This window comes from Helianthus annuus, chromosome 7, assembly GCF_002127325.2.
Source record: "Helianthus annuus cultivar XRQ/B chromosome 7, HanXRQr2.0-SUNRISE, whole genome shotgun sequence".
In the NCBI taxonomy this organism is placed as follows: Eukaryota; Viridiplantae; Streptophyta; class Magnoliopsida; order Asterales; family Asteraceae; genus Helianthus; species Helianthus annuus.
In genome coordinates, this window is record NC_035439.2 from 77,776,722 (window position 1) to 77,802,411 (window position 25,690).

Here is a 25,690-nt window from a genome sequence, read left to right on the forward strand (position 1 = left end):
GTTTTGGTTTCCTCTATTCAACCTATCTTTGCATTGAGGAATTTGAGGAAACTTTCGCTTGTTATGTGTGAGATAGGTAATGCTTTGACGAATTCTATCACTGAGACGCCTTACATACTATCAAATATTAGGGAACTTGAGATCGATATGTGTTATGATCTAAAGGAACTACCATTAGGACTATGTAGTCTTGTTAATCTCGAGAAACTTAGCATCACCAATTGCCAAGAGTTTGATGTTCTTCCTAAAGGGTTTGGCTGTTTGTCAAATCTTGAAATCTTGAGGCTTCATTGTTGCACAAAGCTGCAAGAATTACCCGAATCTATTGGTAGTTTGTGTAATCTGAGTTTCATTGATATATCTGATTGTTTGAGTATAAATGTACTGCCTGAAGAAGTTGGTGAACTATGTGGCCTGAGAGTGCTTAAGATGGACGGTTGTAGTGGGTTGCAAGAATTGCCGGTGTCTATGAGCAAATTGTTGCAGTTAGAAGATGTGATATGCGACGAGGAGACATCGTATTTGTGGATGGAGTTTAAAAGCTTTATTCCTAATTTGAAGATAAATGTGGTTGAAGATGACAGGTTTGAAAGTTTTATGAAAATTGTTCAGTAAGCATTATTGATCAAGCTTTGCCACTCTATATAACATATTGTATATTTTATATGAATATTATGTAATTGTATGTGAATAAATTTATTTATTATGTCCATGGTTTGTAATATAGTAATTGTATTAAATCTGGTACATAGAATCCATGCTTATTGGATATATGTGCAACTTGTGAGTTTCGTTCTTAATTTGATGTCATTGTTATAATCCATTAGTTGCATTAAGAAGATTTATGAAGTATTTTTTATACTACTAACTGATTTTTGCTTAATATAATATGTTTAGATTTATGAAGTTGTTGGTCAACCATTTATAATCGAACTCTTTCTTGTATCATTCTTGGTAGTTATCAATGCCGTTTTGGTGGTACCATGCACCGGTAAGGATTGAGGCATGTTACGGGCCCGCCGCAACGCATGGGTCCTCATTACTTGTTTATTTATGTAAAAATGAAAAAAGAAATAATACAGCGAGTAATTGATACGTTTATGTATATATTGTAATCTCTCTTTTTTTAATCATGTGACCAGTGGCGGATCTAGGATTTTTTTTTCTAATGGGTCCCTTTTTTCGGTGTCAAAACTTTCCACAACTAAAGTTAGGATTTTCCTGTCGGTCATTATTCGGGTCGGGTCGGGAGGGTCCGGCGACAATACTTTAATAATGTGGGTTCTCCCCTGCATGTGATATTATATCTTGATAAACCTAAACAATCTAAAAAATACATATACAATTTACCATTTGAGTAATGGAACAATAATTATTATTACTGTTTTCAAAGTAAAACAAATATTGTAATTCTTCATGAGAAATTCATGAAAATTTAAAAATTTTTAGCAGTAAATTATTAATTAGATGATATGATCAGAGGGTAAAGATATTAATCAGATGATATGATCACATGGTAAAAGAGAGAAGAAGCCTGGAAAGATGGATGTTGATGGGTTGTATCATGTTGTATCGAGTGATATATCTTAAACGATGTATGGGCCTTGATATATTTAATGGCCAACTAAGGCCTTTATTATGTAATCTTCGATGCTATAGGATTACAACACGTATTGAGTGTTATTATATTGTAACGAAGAATTACAAGTCGTACATGCCCTAATAGACTGTGTTGGGCCTTGATATATCTTAAAAGCTCGTTAAGACCATTATTATGTAACACTCGATGTTGGAAGATTACATCACGCTGTATTGAGTGAAATATATCATAACGAACAACAAGTCACACATGCCCTAACAGACTGTGTTAAACCATAATATATATCTTAATTAATGGCTTATGAAGGCCTTTATGTTGAAGGGTTACATCACAATGTATTGAGTGCTATTATATGGTAATGAAGAAGTACAACTCATACATGCCCTAATAGATCGTGTTGGGCCTTGATATATCTTAAAGGCCTATTAACAACTTATTATGTAAAATTCGATGTTGAATGGTTACATCACGTTGTATCGAATGCTATTATATTGTAACCAAGAATACAAGTCATACATGCCCTAATAGACCGTATTAAGGCGTGTATCATGGATTCCTATGCTTTTTTCTACGGAACTACTAAATTCGGTATTTTCCTACACATTTCCTACTAATATTAATTAAAAACCATTCCGTCGGAAATCTGTAGGCATTTATGACAAATTTCCCACGGATATTAATAAATTTGTTTTAAAAATAACACATATATAATACAATATGTATTACAAATTTTTTATCCATTTTGTAAGTAATTTGTTGGTAATTTCTGACACACTTCCTACGGATAGCTACGAAAATTGTTAAAATGAAACGTATTTCGTAGGAACTGTATCGGTACTTTCCTACACATTTTCTACGCATATTAATTAAAAACTACGGATATTAAAAGAATTATTTTAAAAAGAGTTAACTGCCATTTTCGTCCCTGTGGTTTGGTCACTTTGGCCATTTCAGTCCATTTTTCAAAAATGCGCCATTTTCCTCCCCGACGTTCTGGAAAGGTGCCATTTCAGTCCAAAAATCATAACCCAGTTAAGTCGGTTAGTAAATAAGGACTGATTGTGTAAATTTGTAATATAAAGGACTGATTGTGTAAATTTTTAACACCACCACCACTAGCCCTGCCACCACCACCACCACCACCGCCACCACCACCACTCCGCTGCCACCGCCACCACCACCACTCCGCTGCCACCGCCACCACCACCACTCCGCTGCCACCACCACCACCACCACTCTGCTGCCACCGCCACCACCAATTTTGTTGATGATAATGTTGTTGCTGATAATGTTGTTGCTGCTGTTACTGTTGCTTCCTTCAAATATTAATAGAGGCGATGATGATGATGAATTTGTCGTCGTCCGTATCAATTTGTCGTCTACAAATCTACATTTGAAATCAATTGAAGCTCGATTTAGGTTTTCTTCTAAATCAATAAACAGAAACCGATAAACATAAAAACACTATAAACAATTGAGTATGATAATATTATTATTAATCGATAACAGTGCAAAGAGTACCGGATAGTAGGGAACCGAAGCCGCAGATAGATAGAGTGCCATCGGGAGAAACAATTTGCTCGAAATCGGACTCCGTTGTAAGTTCTGTGTGGTGAGAGAGGATGTCGGTTGAAGACGACATGGTTATGTGGCCGGAAAAGAGGCTCCGGTGGTTGCGTTGTGAGTGGAAGGTGAGTGTATGGAATTGGTAGGGTGTGAGGTTGAAGATGGAAGACGCAATCGGAGCTTGTGTTACGCCATTGAAGGTGTGTTAATGGTGGAAATGATGGCTTGATTGAGATTGCATTCATGGAGTTTTCAAGAGGTTACGAGTTCAGAGCAGTGATTAATTTTTGAATCATCAAACATTATTATTATTATTATGTGTTATCCATGTCATGAATCCCAAAAAATGGCCCTTGCTAACTTTACCTTCGGTGTTCATCGTGTGAGGTTGGTATGTTAGCTTCGTGACGGATTACGGGATAACAGGTGACAGGTTAAAATGTGCAATCCGAATCCGACTCATATGGTGGTGGCGGTGGTGGTGGTGGTGGCAGCGGAGTGGTGGTGGTGGCGGTGGCAGCGGAGTGGTGGTGGTGGCGGTGGTGGTGGTGGTGGCAGCGGAGTGGTGGTGGTGGCAGGGCTAGTGGTGGCGGTGTTACAAATTTACACAATCAGTCCTCTATGTTACAAATTTACACAATCAGTCCTTATTTACTAACCGACTTAACTGGGTTATGATTTTTGGACTGAAATGGCACCTTTCCAGAACGTCGGGGAGGAAAATGGCGCATTTTTGAAAAATGGACTGAAATGGCCAAAGTGACCAAACCACAGGGACGAAAATGGCAGTTAACTCTTTTAAAAATAACATATATTTTTATAACTAATAAAACTTTATATTTTAATATCAGTAATTTAATTTTATTAGGAATTTTTTTTATGATAAATTGTATTCCTATGCATTTCCTACCGATGATTAAAATGAAAATGGATTCCTTAGGAATTCCGTTGGAAATTGCCGACACTTTTCTTACGCATAATGATTCCTACGAATTTCCGACTAATGGTTAAAATGAAAATGGATTTCGTCGGAGATCTGTCGGAATTTTCCAACACCTCTCCTACGCTAACCAATTTGTCGTTTTTGGTCGCTTTTTGTCACAAAACTAAGACCATTTCTTATACGTCGAAATTTCGTAGGAAATGTGTCAGCATTTTCGTTTGTAGATGATACGTGGTCGAAAACAAGTGTTCGTAATTATTTAGGTCGATGTTTTTACGTAACTTTTAATCTCGAATAGCCTACTTTTAATAGGATTTGTGTTTTCAGGTCTTATGGAGTTTAAGGAGCTAATCGGGAACTTAACGGACCATCGGGACGTCAAACGGGTCAACCGTGACCGAAATACGTGAAAATCGGAAAGTGAGACTTGTAGGCATCATTGGCGACGCCCATATGGGCCGTCCTGGTGATGCCCCTCAGTTATGCCGTCGCGCCAAATGACCGTATCCAGTGGAATTAGGCGTCGGACGAAAGCGAAATAACAACACACCGTCGGCGACGGGCCATTTGGCCTTCGGCGACGGTCTCCCGATTCTGGTGACGCGAGTTTTAGCCTTTGGTTGATTGGGAATGAATTAAATGATATCTTTGACCACCAATTCGGGAGTTATGAAGGATTAGAGGTTAAAAACACCTCCTTGAAACCATTATTAATCATCTAACATTTTTCAAAAAGAGATGCTAACACCATCTTCATCCTAACCGTAATCAAAATCACCATCTCCATGATTCCACCATCACCACCATCTTCATCCACCATTCAAACCCTAACTTCCACCACTCCTCAAGACTTGAAGATTATGGTTCGGTGTTCGTGTTCATCCTCCGGTGATCGTGCTTCTTCGACCATGAACGGCTAGTCTCTTCGGGTTCACCCCGGTGTAGATTGTTGTAAGATTCTCTAGGGTTTATGCATTTGTATTTTAATTTGGTTTTGTGACAAATTGTTTAGTATTTGAAACCTTGGATAATTGTCTTGCATTTGTTTCGAATTCGTGAATTGTCGAACGATGATAAAGTTATGACTTTGCGAAATGGTTATGTGCAATTATGCCTTATCTTAGGTTAGGATTTACATGTCTGAAGTAATGAAGTGCATTGTGGTCCGTTGTCTATGACGTAGACAACAATTGGCAGCTAAGTTTCGTGATAGTAATCCGTTAATCACTACATGCAATTGAATCAAGTTAAAACATGTAGAAACTCTAGGTCTTGCAATAATCGAACCGGGTGTGATCCATCTTCTAATTTCTTGTTTCAACTTTTTAGTTTAGTTTGCAATCTTAGTTAGTAAGTAGTTGTTTTAAATAATATCAATTTGTCGGTTCACTCCGTGTTCTTTTCAAAAATCAAACAAACTTATAAAAATTAGCAAACTTCATAATCACATTGTACATTTTTGTAAGTAGTCTAACTAATTGAACAGGTCGTGTGATACTGACCACATACTCTTCGTGGATACGATACCCGACTTACCCTAGCTACCTAGGTTTAATTGGGTTTTTGATTGATCGGGACGACATGGTCACGTTAATAGAAAATGCGTAGTAAATTTTGGTAGGAATAATAGCAGTTGTGTATTTTTTATACTACTATTCCTTTTGTTTAATTACTATGAATTAAGAGATTACATTGACTATTTTTTTAATAATACAAGGGTTTAAAATATAAATAATTGTTTAACATCGTATATTAATAAATTGATGTTCTGTAATTAATCTTTATATAAAACAAAATCTTACAATTAGAGTCTTTGATCATTTTACTATTAGAGAAGGATGGTTTAATAATGCAAATTTAAATATTAATACAAAATATAGTTTGAATATACAAATGTAATTATACTATAAGAATCGATAGATATTAACTGATAAATAGAAAAGTAAAAAAGAAATACTATATATAATCTGTAGATAATAGAATTGAAAGTTTTGAAAATCAGATATGCAAATTAATGGTTGCGGTGCATTGCTTCCATTTCATCTTTAAAAGTTAGGATGACATTTCTAGCTCACTATTCTCTACGCAATTCTATGGTTTGTTCATAAAAGCAAGAAGTGAATTGGTTTTTAACAAAGTTTTTTTACAACAAATCTGGATCATTGACGGACCACTTGAGTATTATCGTGCCGCCAACGGTACCAGTTACCACCCGATCATATCCATCTCCACTAGGCATAATGCCTATATACCAATTCAAGAGGAAACCCAATAAATATAAGAAAAACAAACTTTCCTTTTGTTGGTCTAATTGGCGCTCATCTCCCGTTACATGTTTCTAACTTCCATGTATGCTCAGCTTCCCACCGGCTTTACCTTCTCCAGAGTTTTCAACCATAGTAGTTGGATTTAAAATTGTGACATTTTCATCGCAGAAGGCTTTTAAGGATTTATTATTTACAAGAAGCATCAATTAGCTGTTGTAACTTCCATTGTTGTCGGTTTCTAGATTCACTGGTATGTTGGCTTTCGGCCGGCGGTGATGAAGCGGTGAGGAGTTGTTTCTGCTCTTTGCTTCTGGAGTTTTTAAGGTGGTTTTGTAAGAAACCATGCTTCGTTTTTTATGGGTGTCCTTTTGATTTAAAGCTTATACCCTCTCCGGTGATGAAGCCGGTGGGTTAGCCCATCGGCCGGTGGTGATGAACCCGGTTTGAACAGTTGGTGTATGCGAGTATTTAACCGGTGATGATGGTTGCCTGCTACTTGGCTTGGCAACTCCAGTTGCAGCCGTAGCGGCACTGAGCCGTGCGTAGATGAAGTTTGAGTCTGAGCCTCTTTGTTTTCGTTTTTCTTCTTTTTTCCAAGTTTAATGAATTGTTTATGTTGGTGGTGGTTGGTGTTTCTGGGCGTTTTGGTGTTTTCTGGGTTGCCTGCTCACTTGGTTTGCATATTTGTGAGCTTTCTCTTGGACCACATTTTGGTTACATCTTGCACACTACTTAAATGTTATGTAAACTTTTGAATCTTAATATGAATGTGGTCTGTCTTGATTTGGATGTCGACTTTTATCAACTTGATATTATAGACCATGTATCAATCAGTTTAAACTTTTTATTGGAATGATATGGTTGCATATTGCATATAGACCAGCTCATGTATTGGCTTCTATTCTCTACAATGATATCATATATATTGAGGATGAATTACTTTAACAAATCTCATTTCAAGTATCCTGCATATCTACCCATTACAACTAGCTTTCAAAAGTTTCAGATGTTTAATGAGAATTTAATATCCTGCTATATTATTGGGCGTATATTATATATGAATTTTTGTGCTACTCACGAGGTCCTCATCACTGTTGAAGAAGGTTGCATAAGAGGATTCAGCTCACATGTTGCACATTACTTGGCCTTGAGTGGTTTACTTGATGGAAACCTCAAGGTATATGCCTATATTCTACATTAAATTGTATAAAACATATTAGACAAAGTGATTTATTATTGTGGATTGTTTATCTTTAATTTCAGTGGAGTGCTATGACATTACCTGATCGATGTATCGAACATGGAGATTAAACATACCAGATTGAGGAGGCTGGTAACGCCCCAAAACATATTACTGATTTTGCGATACTCTTGATTGTGTTCTTAGGATCCAAAACTGATTTTAAAGGTCGATGATGGTGGGGTACGCTCATCTGAGATCTGATTCGGTTATTTATGATATTTGTGTTATTCGGATCCAAAACTTGAGTTTTGTGTTGGGTTGGGTTGGGTTGCGTTTGTCGAGAATATGGAGGTTTAGAAAGTGTTATTGGCGGCTGAAATATTTTTAAACAAATTAGGGTTTGTTTCAGCTCTTAAAATTTGGGTGTGGGCTTAACATATCTGCATTGGACTTACATTGATGATGAATAATTGAACATGGTGGTGATGAAGGCAAGAAACTTAGATGTATAAACGTGAATGATATCAATAACAAGATACTAGAAGAAAATAAAATGAACGGCGGTTATTAGAGTTGAGAGGAGAGAGACAAGACATGGTATTGGTATTAGAGAAATTGGTTTATGAAAAGTGTGGTGGTTTTTGATATTATAGTATATGCTTTTGATTGTGTTTTTGCTATAGGCCGGATCTAATTAAGTTAACACTACAATTGGTATACAAGCATGTGACATCAATAAATTGTTATCAATTTAGGAATATGACGGTTTACCAAGTTCAATCCCGCCGATGAGCGCAGGTATCGTTTTTGGACAATCATTGATGTTTAAGAAAGCGTGTTCCCGCTGAGACACTATCTTATGTAATTAACTCAATCAGTGCGACTCAATGGCAACCGATTGAATATAAATATAAATATAGCCTCCGCCACATCGCGGCGGCGGGTTGCGTTTCTAGTTAATTACATTTTATAAAAATAAACTAAGTTATAAAACATAACGAGAACTGAACATGAAAGATACCCGATTTTTCGGGATGTCACACATGTGGCGACAACACCTATACCAGCCGCATGTCATCACCACATCCCAGAATCACGTCATCGCCATAGGGTCCATTTGTTGTAGTGTGAAACAAGAGGTTTGATTAAATTTCCTAAAAATTTCATGGATGCTAGCATGAAACTTTTTTAAAAGGTATTGGATTTAAAGATATATAACATTGACATTTCACAATGACAATAATGACAACCATGAAGTCCTATTAAATTAAGGAAAGATAGAATTCGAGATTTGAATAATCCTGGGACCATATTTATATAGTTATATCAAGTAAATTTCATTACATCCCGTCACGGCGTCACCTTCCACTCGTGATCATCACGTAAACGTGTGGATGAAAAAACTTAGCAAATGCATGGTATGTTTCGTAGTTTTTTGACTTTTCATCAGAAGTTTTTGGTCAATTCCTGGATAGATTATATATACAGGTTATCCATTGTTGTTCTCGTCACCAAAATAAGTTTTATTGGAGTTAATTTCATTTCTCAAAAACTCAAAGTTCAGTTTACGTACATAAAAACTTTTCAGTGCTTCTATTCAGCTTGTGTTTAATTTAAAATCTTCAATGGCTGTGGTTATTGATACTGCTTTAAAGCTCGTATTCGACGAGATACTAAAACTAGTAGTGACACAAACTATGCAAAGTGACAAAATCAAAACGCAACTCAAACGCCTTGAAACTACTCTAAAGAGAATAGAGCCAATCTTTTTCGAAGGACGGAGATTGAGCAAAGTGTTGGATCGTCCTGAAGAAGAGACCACAATGTTCATTTTTCATCTTGAGAAAGGAAAAGAGCTTGTTGTCAATTGCTCCAGAATCAAATTCTGGAATGTTTTCCAAAAGATTGTTTATTCAAATAAGTTGATTCGACTTAACAACGAGCTCTTGTGGTTCTTCCAGATAGAACTGCAAGGGAATATGATGAGCACTAGTATGAGAAGTTTGATTGGGATCTATGATTTATCAGCCAAATTAGATAAAGTCCTTTCAGCTGTTACTACTCATGCGCTTGCGAATCGCCATTTGTGCAGGGTTCCAAGGCTTCCAGAACATATTGTTGGGTTCAATGTGCATCTTCAAGAGTTGAAGCGTAGGCTGCTCAATTATGACACCCAAGTGTTGGTGGTGTCAGGTCCTGGTGGTTGTGGAAAGACTACTTTAGCCAAGATGCTTTGTCATGACAATGAAATAAAAGGTATCATTACATGTTTGATCAGTTGTTTATTTTAATAGAGTAAAAATTGGGATTACAATCAAAACCGAACTCGATGAGTAAACTAGAAACTCGACACATTTGGGATGGGTTTAGGGTTTTTTATTTGTATAAAATGTTATTGGGGCTAATTTCTTAGTTTGGCTGGAAAAACAAAGTTCTAGGCGTTTCAGGCCTAGGAGTAGGGTTTTTTGGGCGGTTTTTTTCTTTATTTTGGGACCTGGATAGCCCAAAATAGATTTTCACTACTAGAAATTTGGAATTCTCTAACAAGCTTTTCCGTTACAATTGCGTAGCAAACCTGTTTGCTACGCATTTGCAACAAAACCTTGACGTTGGAAAAAGCCCCGTTGAAAACTATTTGCTACGCAATCTTTAACGCATTTACGACAAAAATATGGTGTCGGAAATTTAGGACGAATTTTCAACGCAATATCAGTTTAGAGCTTTAAAGTTTTGCAATGCACTTGTGACGCATTTTTTCTGTCAAAAATGCGTTGCAAATATGTCCAAATTTGTAATGCATTATTTTGCGTTGGAAATATTTTCGTAACAAATTGACATTTTTCTAGTAGTGTTTTAACTGGCCCAACATAATCGATGTTCTACTAGTGATTCTTTATTATACTTTAGCTCTAACTATAATATCTTTATTACTAGTGATTCTTTATTATACTCTAGTTTTAACTATAATATATTTATATTTTGACAGAAGTATTTGGCGAAAATATCCTTTATGTTACGGTCTCTAGACAATCCAGTTTTAAGATCATTATCAACAATATATTCGAACATTACGGCAAAAATCATTGTGAGTTTCAAACTGATGAAGAAGCCAGGAATCAACTTGAAAACCTGATAAATGGAATGGGACCAAAGAACATGTTGCTAGTCTTGGATGATATGTGGGCGGAATCAGAGTCCATTATTCACGATCTTATGTTCCAAACACCTGGATACAAGGTTTTAGTCACATCAAGATTCTTGTTTCCAAGGTTTAATTCTTCTACACATGCGTTGGGTTTGTTGAATGATGAAGATGCAAGAACTCTTCTTTGCAACTTTGCATTTCCAAGTGATGGGATTCCCAATGTTACAGATGATCTCGTGAACAAGGTAGAGATAGTAAAAATAAGGAAATATCATGAATACGCTCATATGCTTGACAAAATTGGATGAGTTTTTCTTTACAAAAATATTATTTGACATTTATTTTAGTTTAGAAAATGTTTCAAACAACCTTGGATTGAGTTTTTCTTTACAAAAATATTATGACATTTTTTTTAGTTTAGAAAATGTTTCAAACAACCTAAGGTTGTGATGTGGCAGTGTGGTGCGTCGAGATGAAAATATGCCGTGTTAGTGCATTCACATCCATGGGGGGAAACTGTTCACCCCTATAAGGTTGTGATGTGGCAGTGTGTGAGAGCATTCACATCCAATTCATCAAATTATACATACATTCCACTAAAAAACAACTCCTATATCAATATATTTTCACTAAAAAACAAATATTTTTTCTCTCTCCCTTTCAATTAAATAATATTATCATTACATTTTTCTCTCTCCTTCACTCACAACCACTTTCAATATATATTATAAAAATTATAGTGGGTGAACAGTGTCCCCTCAAATATACAGATGAACAGTAACATTTTCTCTCTCCTCCACTCACAACCACTTTTTATACCCTTTATAATATAAAAACTCCCCCTCACATATTTTGATGGATAGAATGTGAATGCTCTGATGTTTTTAAATTATAAAAAAGTATAAAAAGTGGTTGTGAGTGGAGGAGAGAGAAAACGTTGCTGTTTATCTGTATATTTGGGGGGGGGGAAACTGTTCACCCCTATAATTTTATAATATATTTTGAAAGTTGTTGTGGGTGTAGGAGAGAGAAATAGTAATGATAAAGGTATAAAAATATTATTTAATTGAAAAGGAGAGAGAAAATGTAGTGTTTTTTAGTGTAATTTAGGGTGAAAGTATAGTGGAATGGATGTGAATGCTCTTAGATGGAAAAGCATTGCGTCATAATTTTGTTTATTTTATAATTATAATAATTATTTTCTATATAAATAATAATAAATTTAACTTTTCTATCTTTCACTTTTCACATTAGTGTTATTTATCATTTAAAAAATTTAAACGTGTTTTTCTGTTTTTACCTATTTACCTTTGGTGTTTTGTTTATTTTAATATATATATATATATATATATAGAGAGAGAGGGGGGGGGTTGGTTAACGTACGATAAGATGAAATTACGCACATTATAAAACTCAAAATCTTAATCACGCATATTGAAAAACCATACATCACGCATGTTGAAAATCATAACCACGCATGTACAAAATCAGAAATAACGCATGGGGTAAACACCTAACATGCATATTATAAAACTAATTACACATGTTATAATTTCATCTCGTACGTATTGTACGTTAAAGGATATTGCATTTTACATTTTCACTATATATACATATATTCGTTATAGATATAATATGTATATGCCTAAATTCACATAGGAATTTATAAAATGAATAAAAAAAGAAATGACCATATAAGAAATTAAAAACTATGCTAGGTGAAATCTGTTGCGCCAACTGCATAAAAACTATATGTGATACGGATATTTGCTGCGACAAATTGAAATCTGTTGTGATCATACACTAGAATTTTGTTGCGTCAAAACACACATGTCAAGCCGACTTGATTCATACATTTTAAAGTTAAGGTTATTTTGTTAACTTTTTCGATCAACATGATTTTCTCTAAAAACAGCTCTACTTGACCATAGATATTTCATATTTACATATAGCAATATGTAACTTTAAATGTATTTCCGGATGTAGACTGTTAGATTATGTATGGGACTGCCGTTGGCACTAAGTGTAGTGGGTGCTTCACTATGCGGACAACCTGTGCTCAAATGGAAAACAACTCTCAAGAAATGGTCAGAAAGTGGATCTATTTTGGAGTCAAACAGCAGCATGCTTCTTAGTCTGAAGTCTAGTGTTGATGCACTAGATGAGTTGCCTATTGTTAAAGAATGTTTTTTGGATTTGGGTTCCTTTCCTGAAGACAAACGAATTTCAGCCATGGTACTTATAGATATGTGGGTGGAATTGTACAATCTTGATAATGAGGGGATGTATACAAGTGAAAATCTTCTTGAACTATCATTAAGAAATCTCATCAATCTTGTTCCAATAAGGTAAATGATTTCATTCATTATTTCATTATATATTTGGTGCCATTTGTCGATTGTTAAACCAATTTTGATATTATTTTACAGGAAATATGCCGGTGAACTAGATGGCTATTGTAACGAGCTTTATGTTACACAACATGGTTTGCTAAGAGAATTAGTCATCCACATGAGTAGTCAAGAACCTGTTGTAGAAAGAAAACGTTTATTCATAGAAATCCATAGGAATGAGTTTCCCACATGGTGGCTTGCACATAAAGAACAACTCATCAATGCTCGTATCTTATCTATTTCAACAGGTTTCATTACCATCTATCCACCTTACTTTTATATATACTTAGACCAACAAGCAGAAAATTAATTTTAATATTTAACTTTCCTTATAGATGAAGCGTTCTACTCAAATTGGTATGATCTACATGCACCTAAAGTTGAAGTATTGGCATTGAATATAAGAAGTAAGGATTACACACTACCTGAGTTCATCAAAAGAATGGGCCAATTGAAGGTTTTAATTGTTACAAGCTATAGTGATTATCCTTCTCAGCTACACAATCTTTCATTTATTGAGTGTTTGTCCAATCTAAGAACAATCAGATTCGAACACGTTGCGTTATCCACTATTCAACCTATCTTCGCAATAAAGAATTTGAGGAAAGTATCATTTGTTATGTGTGAGATAGGTGATGCCTTGATGAGTTGTTTCACCGAGTCTCCTTACATAAAATCAAATATAACAGATCTTGAATTCGATATGTGTTATGATATGAAAGAACTACCGTCAGGACTTTGCAATCTTGTTCATCTTCGGAAACTCAGCATCACCAACTGCCAAGAGCTTGATGTTCTTCCTAAAGGGTTAGAGAGTTTGTCAAATCTTGAAATTTTAAGGCTTCATTGCTGCACAAAGCTGCAAGAATTACCTGAATCTATTGGAAGTTTGTGTAATTTAAGTGTCATTGATATATCTGATTGTCTCAGTATAAGTGTATTGCCTGAAGAAATTGGTGAGTTATGTGGCCTAAGAGTGCTTAAGATGGACGGTTGTAGTGGGTTGCAAGAATTGCCAAGATCTATTAGCAAATTGTCGCAATTAGAAGATGTGATATGCGACGAGGAGACATCATATTCGTGGATGGAGTTTGAAGGCGTTATTCGTAATTTGAAGATACATGTTGTTGAAGATGATAGGTTTGAAAGCTTTATGAAAATAGTAAAGTAAGTTTTATTGATCCTAGGTTTCGTGAAGAAAAATATCTTATATATTTTTATATGTTCATGGTATTAATTACGTTAAACATTTGATGACAATGTTATTATATACGTTCCTTGTTGTAAGAATATTTATGAAGTTTCCGATTATACATAATATGATATATTTGTTTAATATTTATTAGTTAACTTAACTGCCATAAAGAATCATGTTATAACTAAAATTTCATCCTCGATTATTAATCTTATGTGATGATCTAGGTTAGAATAATTTGATCAAGTTATACCGGAATATTTGTTACCTCATGTCATACAAACATCTTTGATGAAAAAAACTTATTATTGAATAATGTGTAATCATATCAAATAATTCGTAAAAACAACGTGCATCAAACTTATCATCAACTGACCTTAATTGAATGGACAAAATTCAGGAAGTAAGAACTATAAAATACCATCAACAAAAAAAACTTTTACCGTTTATTGTAGTTTACCATAACGCTAAGTTATGAAACACAAGAAATTTACAATCATTTTTGGTCATCGAAATGAGTAGGTTGCAAAAATGTTGTAAAAGACGTAGTTGTTTAGATACTTTCACCATCTTTCAATTTGAAATGTTGTATAATTAAAACCGAGATGAACCTTTTCTAATGACATATGATGATAGATCAGACAAATTACAACGTCACACTTTCTACTTTACAGTGGCCTCGCGCACAGCTGATCATCTCCCATGCACATCTTGAGTGTGGATACCCTCTCCACCAATCAGAGCAGAGATGGCGTCAGCACACTCATGCACACCATGGACATGGAATGTTCCCCACCAATGAGAGCATGACAAGTGTCGTGAAAGCGTAGTCATGGGGACCACCTCACCTGAAGGATAGCGACGTCTAACTAAATCCACTATGAATAGAAGCAATATTTACACCTCACATGTATAGACTCTATATCTATCACATTGTTTTACATAACCCTAATTCATCCACAAGTACTTATTCTCATGCCTGATTCGGTCCAGACCCATTTATTCTTTAGAGGTTTATTCCTCTACAATCCAATTCACATCATGTAATACTTGTTAACACAAGTGATTTGCTAACCATACTGGTCCTTTTTACTAATTCTTTTGGGGTAGTGTGCATTCACACGATAGCCCTATGTGTTGTATACACAACTTTCGACCATGCTAGACCATTAATATTGATAATAACTTATCGGACCATGCGACCAAGTCTTGAATCAAACATTTTAATCCCTTAAAACTTGAGCTATGAATACAATTTGTAACACTTTGTTCCGTTAGTACCGAATATTTTACATATTCGGACAATTTTGTCCCAGATTTATATATATATAAAAGGAATAACTAACTAGTCTGGGTAAACTAATAACCCAGACGAACCGACATAACGAATTGATACACTTAATTTACAGTTTAGAGATATTAAAGTTTAAAACTCAAAAGCCTTGTCATGCATGATCATGCTTCAACCTTCCCATTAACGTCTCCAAAGAGATAGCAGTTTAATAATGTTCGGTTCGGTTCTTCACATGCTTGGTCGTTCGTTCGGTTCCCACCTTTGTAAAAGCTTAACATAAACACTAAAAACAATTAGTGTTTGAGTTAACAGGAACAAGTTCAACATCATTAGCACTTCACAAAACATTATAAAAACACAAAACCAACACAAATCTGAAAGTATTACAACAGATCTGACATAAAAACATCCAAAAAGAGTAACAAAGTTATGAAAAATACTCTGGGAGAAACTGAAAGATCACATACCCTTCCATCTTATGAACCATTAGTGTGTACGGAGATAAAGGTATCGTTAACAGGAACAAGTTCAACATCATCTTTGTGTTAAACTGAGTTGGAACTCAGTCGATCTGGGAGAAACCCTAGATATGAGCGAATCCACTCAAACTGAAGATTTCAAGAGGTGATACTCATTCGATCTGGCGTCGTATAGAGAGATCTGGGGGCTGTTTGGCAACATCTGAATGGTTAAGTGCTGAACCAGTAAGAGGTCTGAACCATTAAGTGCTGAATCAGTAAGAGGTCTAAACCATTAAGAGCCTGTATAATGCTTAACCGTTCAGAGGCAAATGTCTGACCAATTCAGAATAGAGGTCTTAACCATTCAGACTCTGTATAAATCTTAACCATTCAGAGGCAAATGTCTGAACCATTCAGACATCTGCTCGTGAAACAAACAATCTGAAACATTAAGTGCTGAACCAGTAAGAGGTCTGAACCATTAAGTGTCTCATTAAGAGGTAAACAAACAGCCCCCTGGTGTCATTGAGAAAGGCATATCTTAATCACCATTTGATCGCCAGAGAGAGAGAGAGAGAGACAGGGAAAGCAGAGGATGAGATGAGAGGCGGATAAGAATGAAATGAGATGTGAAACCCTAATTTGATTTGTGGTGTTTGCGTGTTTTGTTTGAGTGATGGTATAATTGGAAAGTGAAATCCATTTTTTATTTCATGTGCTTTAAACACTTGTACATTATGTTTTAAAGGTGTTTTAAGTAAAGTGGCAAATTACCTTAAGTTATCCTTCCTATATGCTTTATAATATAGTATAGATATACCATACACATTGCCACATCCACCTTTTCAGTTGAAATAAAAGAAAGGATAAAAAGAACCGACACACATTCAAATGAAATATGCATACATACCCATTAACCATCACCGAAAAAAACATTCAAAAAATCCGGTCGTGACTTTACGGCTGACAACCAAACCGTCATTCGAAAAGAAGAACAACCCAAACGATACATCACCTTTAACCATTGTTTCCCCCTAACTAACGCATCTCCCCCGACCATCGTTTACCCCCATCGTTTGCCTCCGTTTCACACCCTATATAACCCCACCACCCCCAAAAATCTTATCTTCTAAAAGGTTATCACTCGGATTCCACAAAAAAGACTTTAAACGGTTAAGGAGGGGATCCATAAAACACCAACGTTTTCGAAACAGCGGTGGCCTGGTGGTAGGCTGTGGTCGTGGTCTCCTTCATGACGTCTACAACCTTTTTCCACGTGTTTTGCATTTGATTAGAGGAGAGAGATGATATTGTTTATGATCTCCCTTAATGGATAAATGATCATTCTATGGAAAAAAATGTTGGTAAGTGTAACATTACTAGAGAGTAGTTGAAGAGTTTGAAACTGTGGATTTTTTTAAACTGTGGGTGAAGTTTTTGTTTAAAAGAAGATGAAACATGTTTTTCAATTTTCTACACAAAAAAAATTGTTTTTTTTTTTTTTTTTTGCTTTATACTTTCATAAAACTGACTTCAAAATATTACATTTATTTATAAAGGTCCTAATAATCACACGTGGTAAAATCTTATTTTAACATGGTGTATACGAGCTGTATATGGTTATACGACCCGTGTACAATAAAATGAACTGGCAAAGGTTGTGCAACGAACATATAATTCAATATCAAAAGATCGTTGATAATTACAAGACGACAGAATTCATGGATTTAGGTTAGCTATGAATTTGAAATGTTAACTTTTAGTGGAGTTGTTTGTTAACTTTAAATGTAATCGTTTCCAATACCGGTAATCAAAAGAAAGTTGTTCGTTATGACTCAAACAAACGACCAGTTGATAAACATAAAGAAAAAGCAAATAAGCTTGATCTTATTTCATATTCTGACAATTTGTAATGATGTGAGGGAATTAAATGCATGTATGTACATATTCGCTCTGAACACATACCAACTGCCTTTTCGTCCATTCCACATATTGAGAAAATGAGTTTGTTATGGATTACTACTTTGATTGACATCTATGTATAACATCTTCATCTTTCACCAACTTCCAAAATCAATAATCAAAAGAAAGTGATTCACTTTTATAATGTAAGTGAATTAAATGCATGTATGGACATATTCACTCAGAACACATACCAACTACCTTTTCGTCCATTCCGCATACACATAAAAAAATTAAAAAAAAAAGGAAAGTTGTTCGTTGGGACTCAAACAAACGATCAATTGACCAATACTGGTAATCAAAAGAAAGTTTGAGGCCGCCCGAGAACGGGCCCACAGGGATATTACTTTAGAGTTTTAATGTATGTTTGCATTTACGGACACCCGGGGTAGGGGTTTACAGCATTTTTTGGATACCACTGCGGTTTCTTTTACTCTTTGCGGGAGAGTTGTCGGTTGAAGCTCCCCCAGTTTGCTATTGCCTCGGGTCTGTACTCACAGCATGAGTCAGTATCCTAGGCATTTTTAATGCGCCGACCACCACGTCCTCTAACGTGTTGTGGCCTTGGTGGCGCACTATTGGGATCGGAGAGTTCGCGACACCGCGTTCGCGATCCCTGAAGGCGCAAGTGTCGCGCATTTACGACTCGTTGCACCGATACCTACATCGGCGTATTGCCGTGACGATTGCGGGTAGGCACGATTGTAGGGAGTGGGTCACCCAAAATGACCTAATCTTCTTGCACGACTTACTTACTAGCGAGGGGGGAAACTTGGCATACAAGTTGTCCACGTACTTCGCCGAGTACGCTTTTAAGCGTACCTCTCGCCACATTAGCTATGGCGGCTTCATCACCCGTCTGGCGAAGCACTGGCCGCGCCGCTTGTCCCGCCAGGTGGCTCTGGATATGACCATCACACACCAGGTTAATCCGGTAGGTAGGGCCACAACATGCTCGATGAAGATTGCTCACGAGGTGTTACCGAACAAGGTCCGGGTGATTTGGGTCATACCAAGTGGTACCCAAGGCAGCCACTACTGAGGGAGGCGGGCAAGGGAGGCGATGGTGAGGGTGACGGGGGTGAGGAAGGCAAGGGAGAGGGAGGTGGGGTACATGAGGTAGTTCATGTTGCAGTCGACAAATCGTAGATGGTGTGGAGGATGTACAGGTTGATCACTCGTACAAGCGACGGAGTGTGAGACCATGTGTGATGCCTCCACCGGAGGTGGATGAGAGACTGGCTTAGGTCGAGTCAGATGTAGCTACTGTATGGGTTGACGTATCACATATACAGAGGTACATATAGTGGATGGTGACACATAAACAGTTTAGCTCTAATATAATAGTAGAAACATTCCCTACGCACCAATGATACCGTTGATATGATATGCAAACCATCTGATCAAATATAACCCATATGAAGCCATGTGATTACTAAAGAAAGTCACGGGTCACCCAATCAGTAGTACTTCATTTGCCAGCAAGTATATATCATCATCATCATCATACTCAGTAAATCCCACCAATAGCAAAGCTAAGGTAGGGTCTGAGGAGGGTAGTTGTAGACAGCCTTACCTCTACCCCGTAGGAATAGAGAGGCTGCTTCTAGTGAGACCCCCGGCTCGATTGTAGTTTTGTTTCAAACCTTGGACCTAAGACACGTAACACTCAAACAATCGAGATAAAGACTGATTGGTGCATGTACCCCCGTGTCTTTCAACTATCAACGTCACCACCACATGATGCATGATTAACCATCTTCTGCTTTTAACGTTATTTTCACGAAATTAGTAAAATAATGCTAAAGTTGGTACCATTTGATGTGTACTAATAATAGCCATCCCATTGCCCCATTCTAGTACTCATAACAATGGCTATAAAGCAGTAACAATTTTTATCAGCATAGTATAAGTAAATCCCAATTACTAATTGCAACACTAACCATGGCCCCCTATGACTCATTCCCAACTCATGAAAAACCTGACAAACAAGAAATACAAAGGCTCTGACCAGAAGAAGACACAATTGGGGTTTATGTACCATTGATAAGATAAGAACAGAAAAACAGACATGAAACTTTAATACCTTATTCTTTCTCCAGTTGCGGTGCCAACTCCTAGCACAAAGTAAAGTCCTAGATAACCCGTGACATGATCATAATGAAAATACGGAAACCAACATTATGATATAGACCAACCATAAAAAGTAAAGGACACTAAAAAAACGAGCAGGCAAAGAAACAATAAAACCACCAAATGACTACCCATTTAACTAAGAGTTAGTGATATTTTTATAAACCCAACTCTTTCCCTTCACATAACCCCGCTTCTCACCGATATGTGCGCACCGCACACACCCTGCCCTGCTGAATGTCGACTCCCACACTCCACACAAAGAGTGTTTCAGACTAATGAGTTTTGGTAAGGAATTTCACAGCATCTTTGAACCCAACTGAATTCCTGGTTACAAAAGCAATTGTATCCCATTTATCAGGAAGTGACCTAAGAAACCTGCTATTTTGTGTTGCATTAGTAAATTCAACTTTAACAAGTTTTAGTTCACTTATGAGACAGCTAAATCGCTCAAACTGTTGTGTTAGTGATTCACCCTTAATCTGACAAAAGGTTTCATACTGTTGATTCAAAATTTCCCTATTATTTTCAATCACTTCTTCAGTCCCCCCAAACTGTTCCTTCAGTGCATCCCACAATTCCTTGGCACTGTTACAGTGTAACAGCCCAACATAAATTTCATTTGGTAGTGCGGATGCAACGATGCTGAATACCTTGGCATCTAGTTCAGTTTTCTGAAAATCCTGGTCCGTATAGTTCTCAATTTTCTTAGGAACAAAGACCTTTAGATCCTCAGCACTCGGCACCATTGGAACATGTGGTCCAAAGATAACCGACATCCAACATCTGGTATTCTGTTGAGCAAGGATGTGACCCATCCTTCTCTACCAGATGTTGTATTCATTTCGCTTCAACATAGGTGGTTTAAAGAGTGAACCGATGTTATTGTTAACATCCTGTGATTGTGAGTTCATCCTGGTTGTTTTACAGGTGCTGATTAATCAACTTTTCTCGCGATTAAATCTTACTCTATTTTTCAACAAAACGAACAATTATAAGTATCAACGATTATGAGCTGAACTTTTACGTCAAAATGATTGTTAGATCAAATTTGACTGTCCTAGCTCTGATACCAATTGTTAGGATCTGAGTTTCTTATGATTGTGTTTTTGTTTGAGAATTATGAATATGAATGAGTAATTGCAGCGGAATTAAAATGGAAACAAACTTTCAACACACAATCAAATGGAAGAATTGCTTTCAACACACATGTTTGTCATGAAATCGAATGATTATATTTATTACAATGATTCAATTACACTTACATGCATGCACTACAATCTCCCCCTCAGCCTGAGCTCACACTAGTTTGTTCATAAAGAATGAATTGTGAACAAAGAGCTAATAGAACAGTACAGGGTACTGTTCTATTTATAGTACCGAACAAACCACTAAAGCATCTTTGCTGACATCACCATGAAAGTGACATCTAACCTCCTAACAACCTACAACCACTGATCTATACAAGCACTGTTATCTAACCATTGATTACAATATAATACAAAGAAGTAAACTAAACTACTGCTTCTTATTCCACTGTTATACTCCCAGCAGTGCTTGTGTCTTCAGAAGTACTTGAACCATGACAGTAGATTGAGCATCAGTGCTTTAGCCTTCAACAGTCTTTAATAGTCTTTTAGCAGTTGTTGAAGATCATCAATTATTGTAGACGAACAGTGGATGGAGGTCATCAGATGTTAGGGTCACTTCCAAGAAGACAGATGCAAACATATTCTTGTTCTGAATCTACTGATCTGATCCAGTTTTGGCTTTAATCAATTGTTCCTTTGTAGGGTTCAATCCCAACAAAGGGCTTATTGACTTGTGACTTTTTGAAAAGAAGTTTTTAAAAAAAGTGTTTGGATTAGCTTATGAGATGGAAAAAATCAATAAGTCAATAAGTTGTTTTTAAAAAGTGTTTGGCTTAGCTTATTGGTATAAAATGACCAAAAGTGTTTGAAAAGTTAGAAGCTTCTCAAAAAGTCACAACATCCTAACTTCTCAAAAATGACTTTTTCTCCTATACAAAAAGTCATTTTGAAAAGTTCTTTTGGGTTTGCCAAACACTAAGGTGGTGTTTGTTTTTTGGCCAAAAGCTCTTCTGAGCACTTATGTCTACGTCAGGCAGACGCGCGCAGACACAAGGGTCCTGCAGCTTGTTTGTTTTCTTTAAGATCTGCAGAGCTTTTACCTCTGCCCCACCTCTTCCCCAAGCAGATCCTTCCCCATGTCTTCAAACCTCTGCCAACCTCTTCTCCCTCTCTCCCTCTTCAAAACATCTATCTGCTCCAAAACCCTAGCTCCACCTCCACCTCCGACACCACTTCCACCTCCGCCACCACCTCCACCTGCCGACACCACCTCCACCTCCGACACCACCTCCACCTCCACCTGCCGACACCACTTCCACCTCCAACACCACCTCCACCTGCCACCACATCTCCGCCACCACCTCCACCACCACATCTCAGCCACCACCTCCACCACCACCATCGTCAAAACCCACCACCACCAAACCCATCAATTAAAATAAAACCCAGATCTGTGAGAGAGAGACCGTAGAGAGAGAGAGATCGGTGAGAGAGAGAGAGACCGTACAGAGAGAGATCGGTGAGAGAGAGAGACTGTAGAGAAAGAGAGATTGGTGAGAGAGAGAGAGACCGTAGAGAGAGAGGCGGTGGTGTGATGGCGGAGGTGGTGCGGTGGTGGTGGTGCTATGGGTGGTGATGGTGACAGATTATTGTAGAGAGAGAGAGAGTTTGTAGAGAGAGAGAGTTCAAGGTAGAGAGAGAGAACTGTTGTGTGTGTGTTGTGTGTTGTGTGTGTGAAGTGGTTTTTGTAGAAAAAAGAAAACAAACCCTCTTCTTCTTGCATACTGCAGACATTTGGTCCACCTCTTCTCCTGCAGATGCCTGCAGATGTGGTCCGCAGACTGCAGACTTTTTACCTCTGAAAAAACAAACAGCACAGGGAGTGTTTGTTTTTTTTTGTGAGAAGCACTTCTTGACCTCTTATGTCTGCCCCACGTAGACCATACATAGACGTTTGAGTTATGCATAGACGTTTGAGTCTGCAGTGCGTTTGTTTTCTAGAAGTGATTTCAGTTAAAAAAAAGTATTCCAAACCTCTTCTTAGGGCAGATGTAGACTCTCCACTTCTAGCCTCTTCTCCCCTCTTCTGCCAAACATAGTCCTCAACCCTAGTTCTCCTCCACCCTTCCTCCTCCCAGCCGACTTCTCCATATCTCCGCCACCACACCATTTTGTAATACTATTAGATATGTGGTAGAATTTATTCCTTTTGTTGTCAATGAGATAGAGCTTCTATGTTGTAACAAGGTTAAAAGAGCATAGGGTTCTATGTAGGGTTAATGTCGATTAAATTTTCTCGATTAGAAAAGGTATTAAGATACATAATCAAGTTGAAATTATCTAGGGTTAGTGAGTCGTGCGGTCGTGGACGTTTACGGTTTATAGTTTACTCCTTTGTTTCTTGACTTTGACTTTAGGTGAAGTGGGCTCATGTTGGCCCATTACATTGCCCGTAATGTTGGGTTCGACAAATTATTCATTATTTTATTCAATATATACAAAGACAATAGCAGGGAATAGTGTTTCCCTGACATTTGTCGAAATGGGCGACCGTACCTCCTCTATTAGACCAACCATTTTATTATTTATATCCATTTTAAAATTTAAAATTACGCTTTTCTCCCAACTAAAAAATATAATAACCCTTTTGCCAGCGGCTAAAATTACGATTTTGCCATCGGTTCAAAAATTACGATTTTACCCTCAGCTTTTTATTTTATACCCGCTTTAAAATTACGGTTTTTCCCCGGTTTAAAATTACGTCTTCGCCCCCAGTTCAAAATAAAATTATACTTTTACCCCCAGCTCAAAATTACGATTTTTTCCTCGGTTCAAAATTACGATTTCACCCTCAGTTTAAAATTACTTTTTTGCCCCCACCTAAAAATAAATTATGGTTTTCCCCTACCTCAAAATTACGATTTTACCCTCGGTTCAAAATTATGATTTTCCCCGGTTCAAAATAAAAATATAACTTTACACCCAGCTAAACCGAAAATACGATTTCGCCATCTGTAAAAAAATTACGCTTTTATCCTCAGCCAAAATTACGTTTTCACCCCAGTTCAAAATAAAATTTTATTTTCCCCCCGGCTCAAAATTACGGTTTTACACCAGTTTATTATTTTATACCCACTTTAAAATTACGGTTTTCCCCCAGTTTAAAATTATGTCTTTGCCCCCAGTTCAAAATAAAATTATGCTTTTGCCCCCAGCTAAAATTTACGATTTTCCACTCGGTTCAAAATTACGTTATCACCCTCAATTCAAAATTACGTTTTTGTTGCCCGAGTGCAAAATAAAAATATGGTTTTCTCCTAGCTAAAAATTAGGATTTTACCATCGGGAAAAAAAATTGATTTTTCCCCCAAGTAAAAATAAAAATGTAACTTTGCCCTCAGCTAAAAATTGTGTTAAGGAGCTGCCTAACACTTTTTTTTTACTTTTTCTTTCTAGCAAAACTATGGTACTGTTTTTTTAATTGGTTAAAAATTATTCGACCATCTACCCGCAACACGGACGAAGCAACACCTAGTTGTCATATAAATACTACCTCACGTAGGCTCATGTTGGCCCATCATTGTATTGAGTGTTGGTAACATGTTTTGAAACAAATCTGACTTAGTTACAAATTTACCAAAACTAATATTAAGCCCCTCCGCGTTGCGATAGGGGCGTAAAACCATGACAAATAGCACCAATGCTATAGCACTGCCAGCGACCATCAACATTGCGACGTGTTAATGCGAAGAAATTAGACCGAAACATAAAACATAGTAAATAGTAACTAAGTCGATTAGGACCCGCGCGTCGCGATGAACCTATCAAACGGGAAAAAATAGATGGTCATAAAAACGTTAAACCACATACGCACGTTGCGTAATATTAACTCGCAAAATTTAGAATGAAGCGTAAAACAAAATGTAAAAACGTTGAACCACACACAAACGTTGCGCCGTGTTAACTTGCAAATTTAGAACAAAACATAAAACAAACATTTTCGAATTATGAAAAGTGTAGGGTACCAAAGTTGAAAGTAAAAAGTTGTGAAGTTAAATTGGTAAAGATAGAAAGCTTTTGGTTTAAAAGTAAAAAATCAAAGTAATTTTAGGTTAAAAGTGTAATTATATACAATTTTTTTTAAAACCTCTCTAAACATAGAATACAACTTAACTATGCACAACAATGATGTTAATTTATAATGGAGTAAAATGCCCTCATAGTCCCTATGGTTTGGTGAAATTTTACCTTTAGTCCACAACTTTTGGAAATTACATCCGTGCTCCCCGTGGTTTGCCAAGTTGTTACTCGAATAGTCCCTAGAGTGGATAGCCATTAGTTTTTGCCATTAAATCCATGTAAAATTACTAAAACGCCCTTACTCAAGAAAAGCAATAATCTTTTTATTTACTAAAATGCCCTGACTCCTTCCCCACCTCACCAACCTCTTCCTTCTT

General features: G+C 36.7%; 1 protein-coding gene across 1 annotated transcript; it reads left to right on the top strand.

The window, feature by feature from the left end:
• The first annotated feature begins 9,092 nt into the window (after window positions 1-9,092).
• LOC110866660 (probable disease resistance protein At5g66900) lies at window positions 9,093-14,398 on the top strand. The gene is made up of 5 exons (XM_022115802.2): window positions 9,093-9,815; window positions 10,546-10,949; window positions 12,691-13,052; window positions 13,134-13,345; window positions 13,433-14,398. Exons 1-5 carry the CDS (start codon window positions 9,185-9,187, stop codon window positions 14,266-14,268), a joined length of 2,445 nt encoding a protein of 814 aa, XP_021971494.1. The 5' UTR covers window positions 9,093-9,184; the 3' UTR covers window positions 14,269-14,398.
• Window positions 14,399-25,690: the final 11,292 nt, after the last annotated feature.

Excerpts from the sequence above, each read along its gene's own strand:
- LOC110866660 (XM_022115802.2), top strand. The coding sequence starts at position 9,185 with ATGGCTGTGGTTATTGATACTGCTTTAAAGCTCGTATTCGACGAGATA. Across the intron at positions 9,816-10,545 it reads TCATGACAATGAAATAAAAG|AAGTATTTGGCGAAAATATC; the intron begins GTATCATTACAT and ends ATATTTTGACAG. Across the intron at positions 13,053-13,133 it reads ATCAATCTTGTTCCAATAAG|GAAATATGCCGGTGAACTAG; the intron begins GTAAATGATTTC and ends ATTATTTTACAG.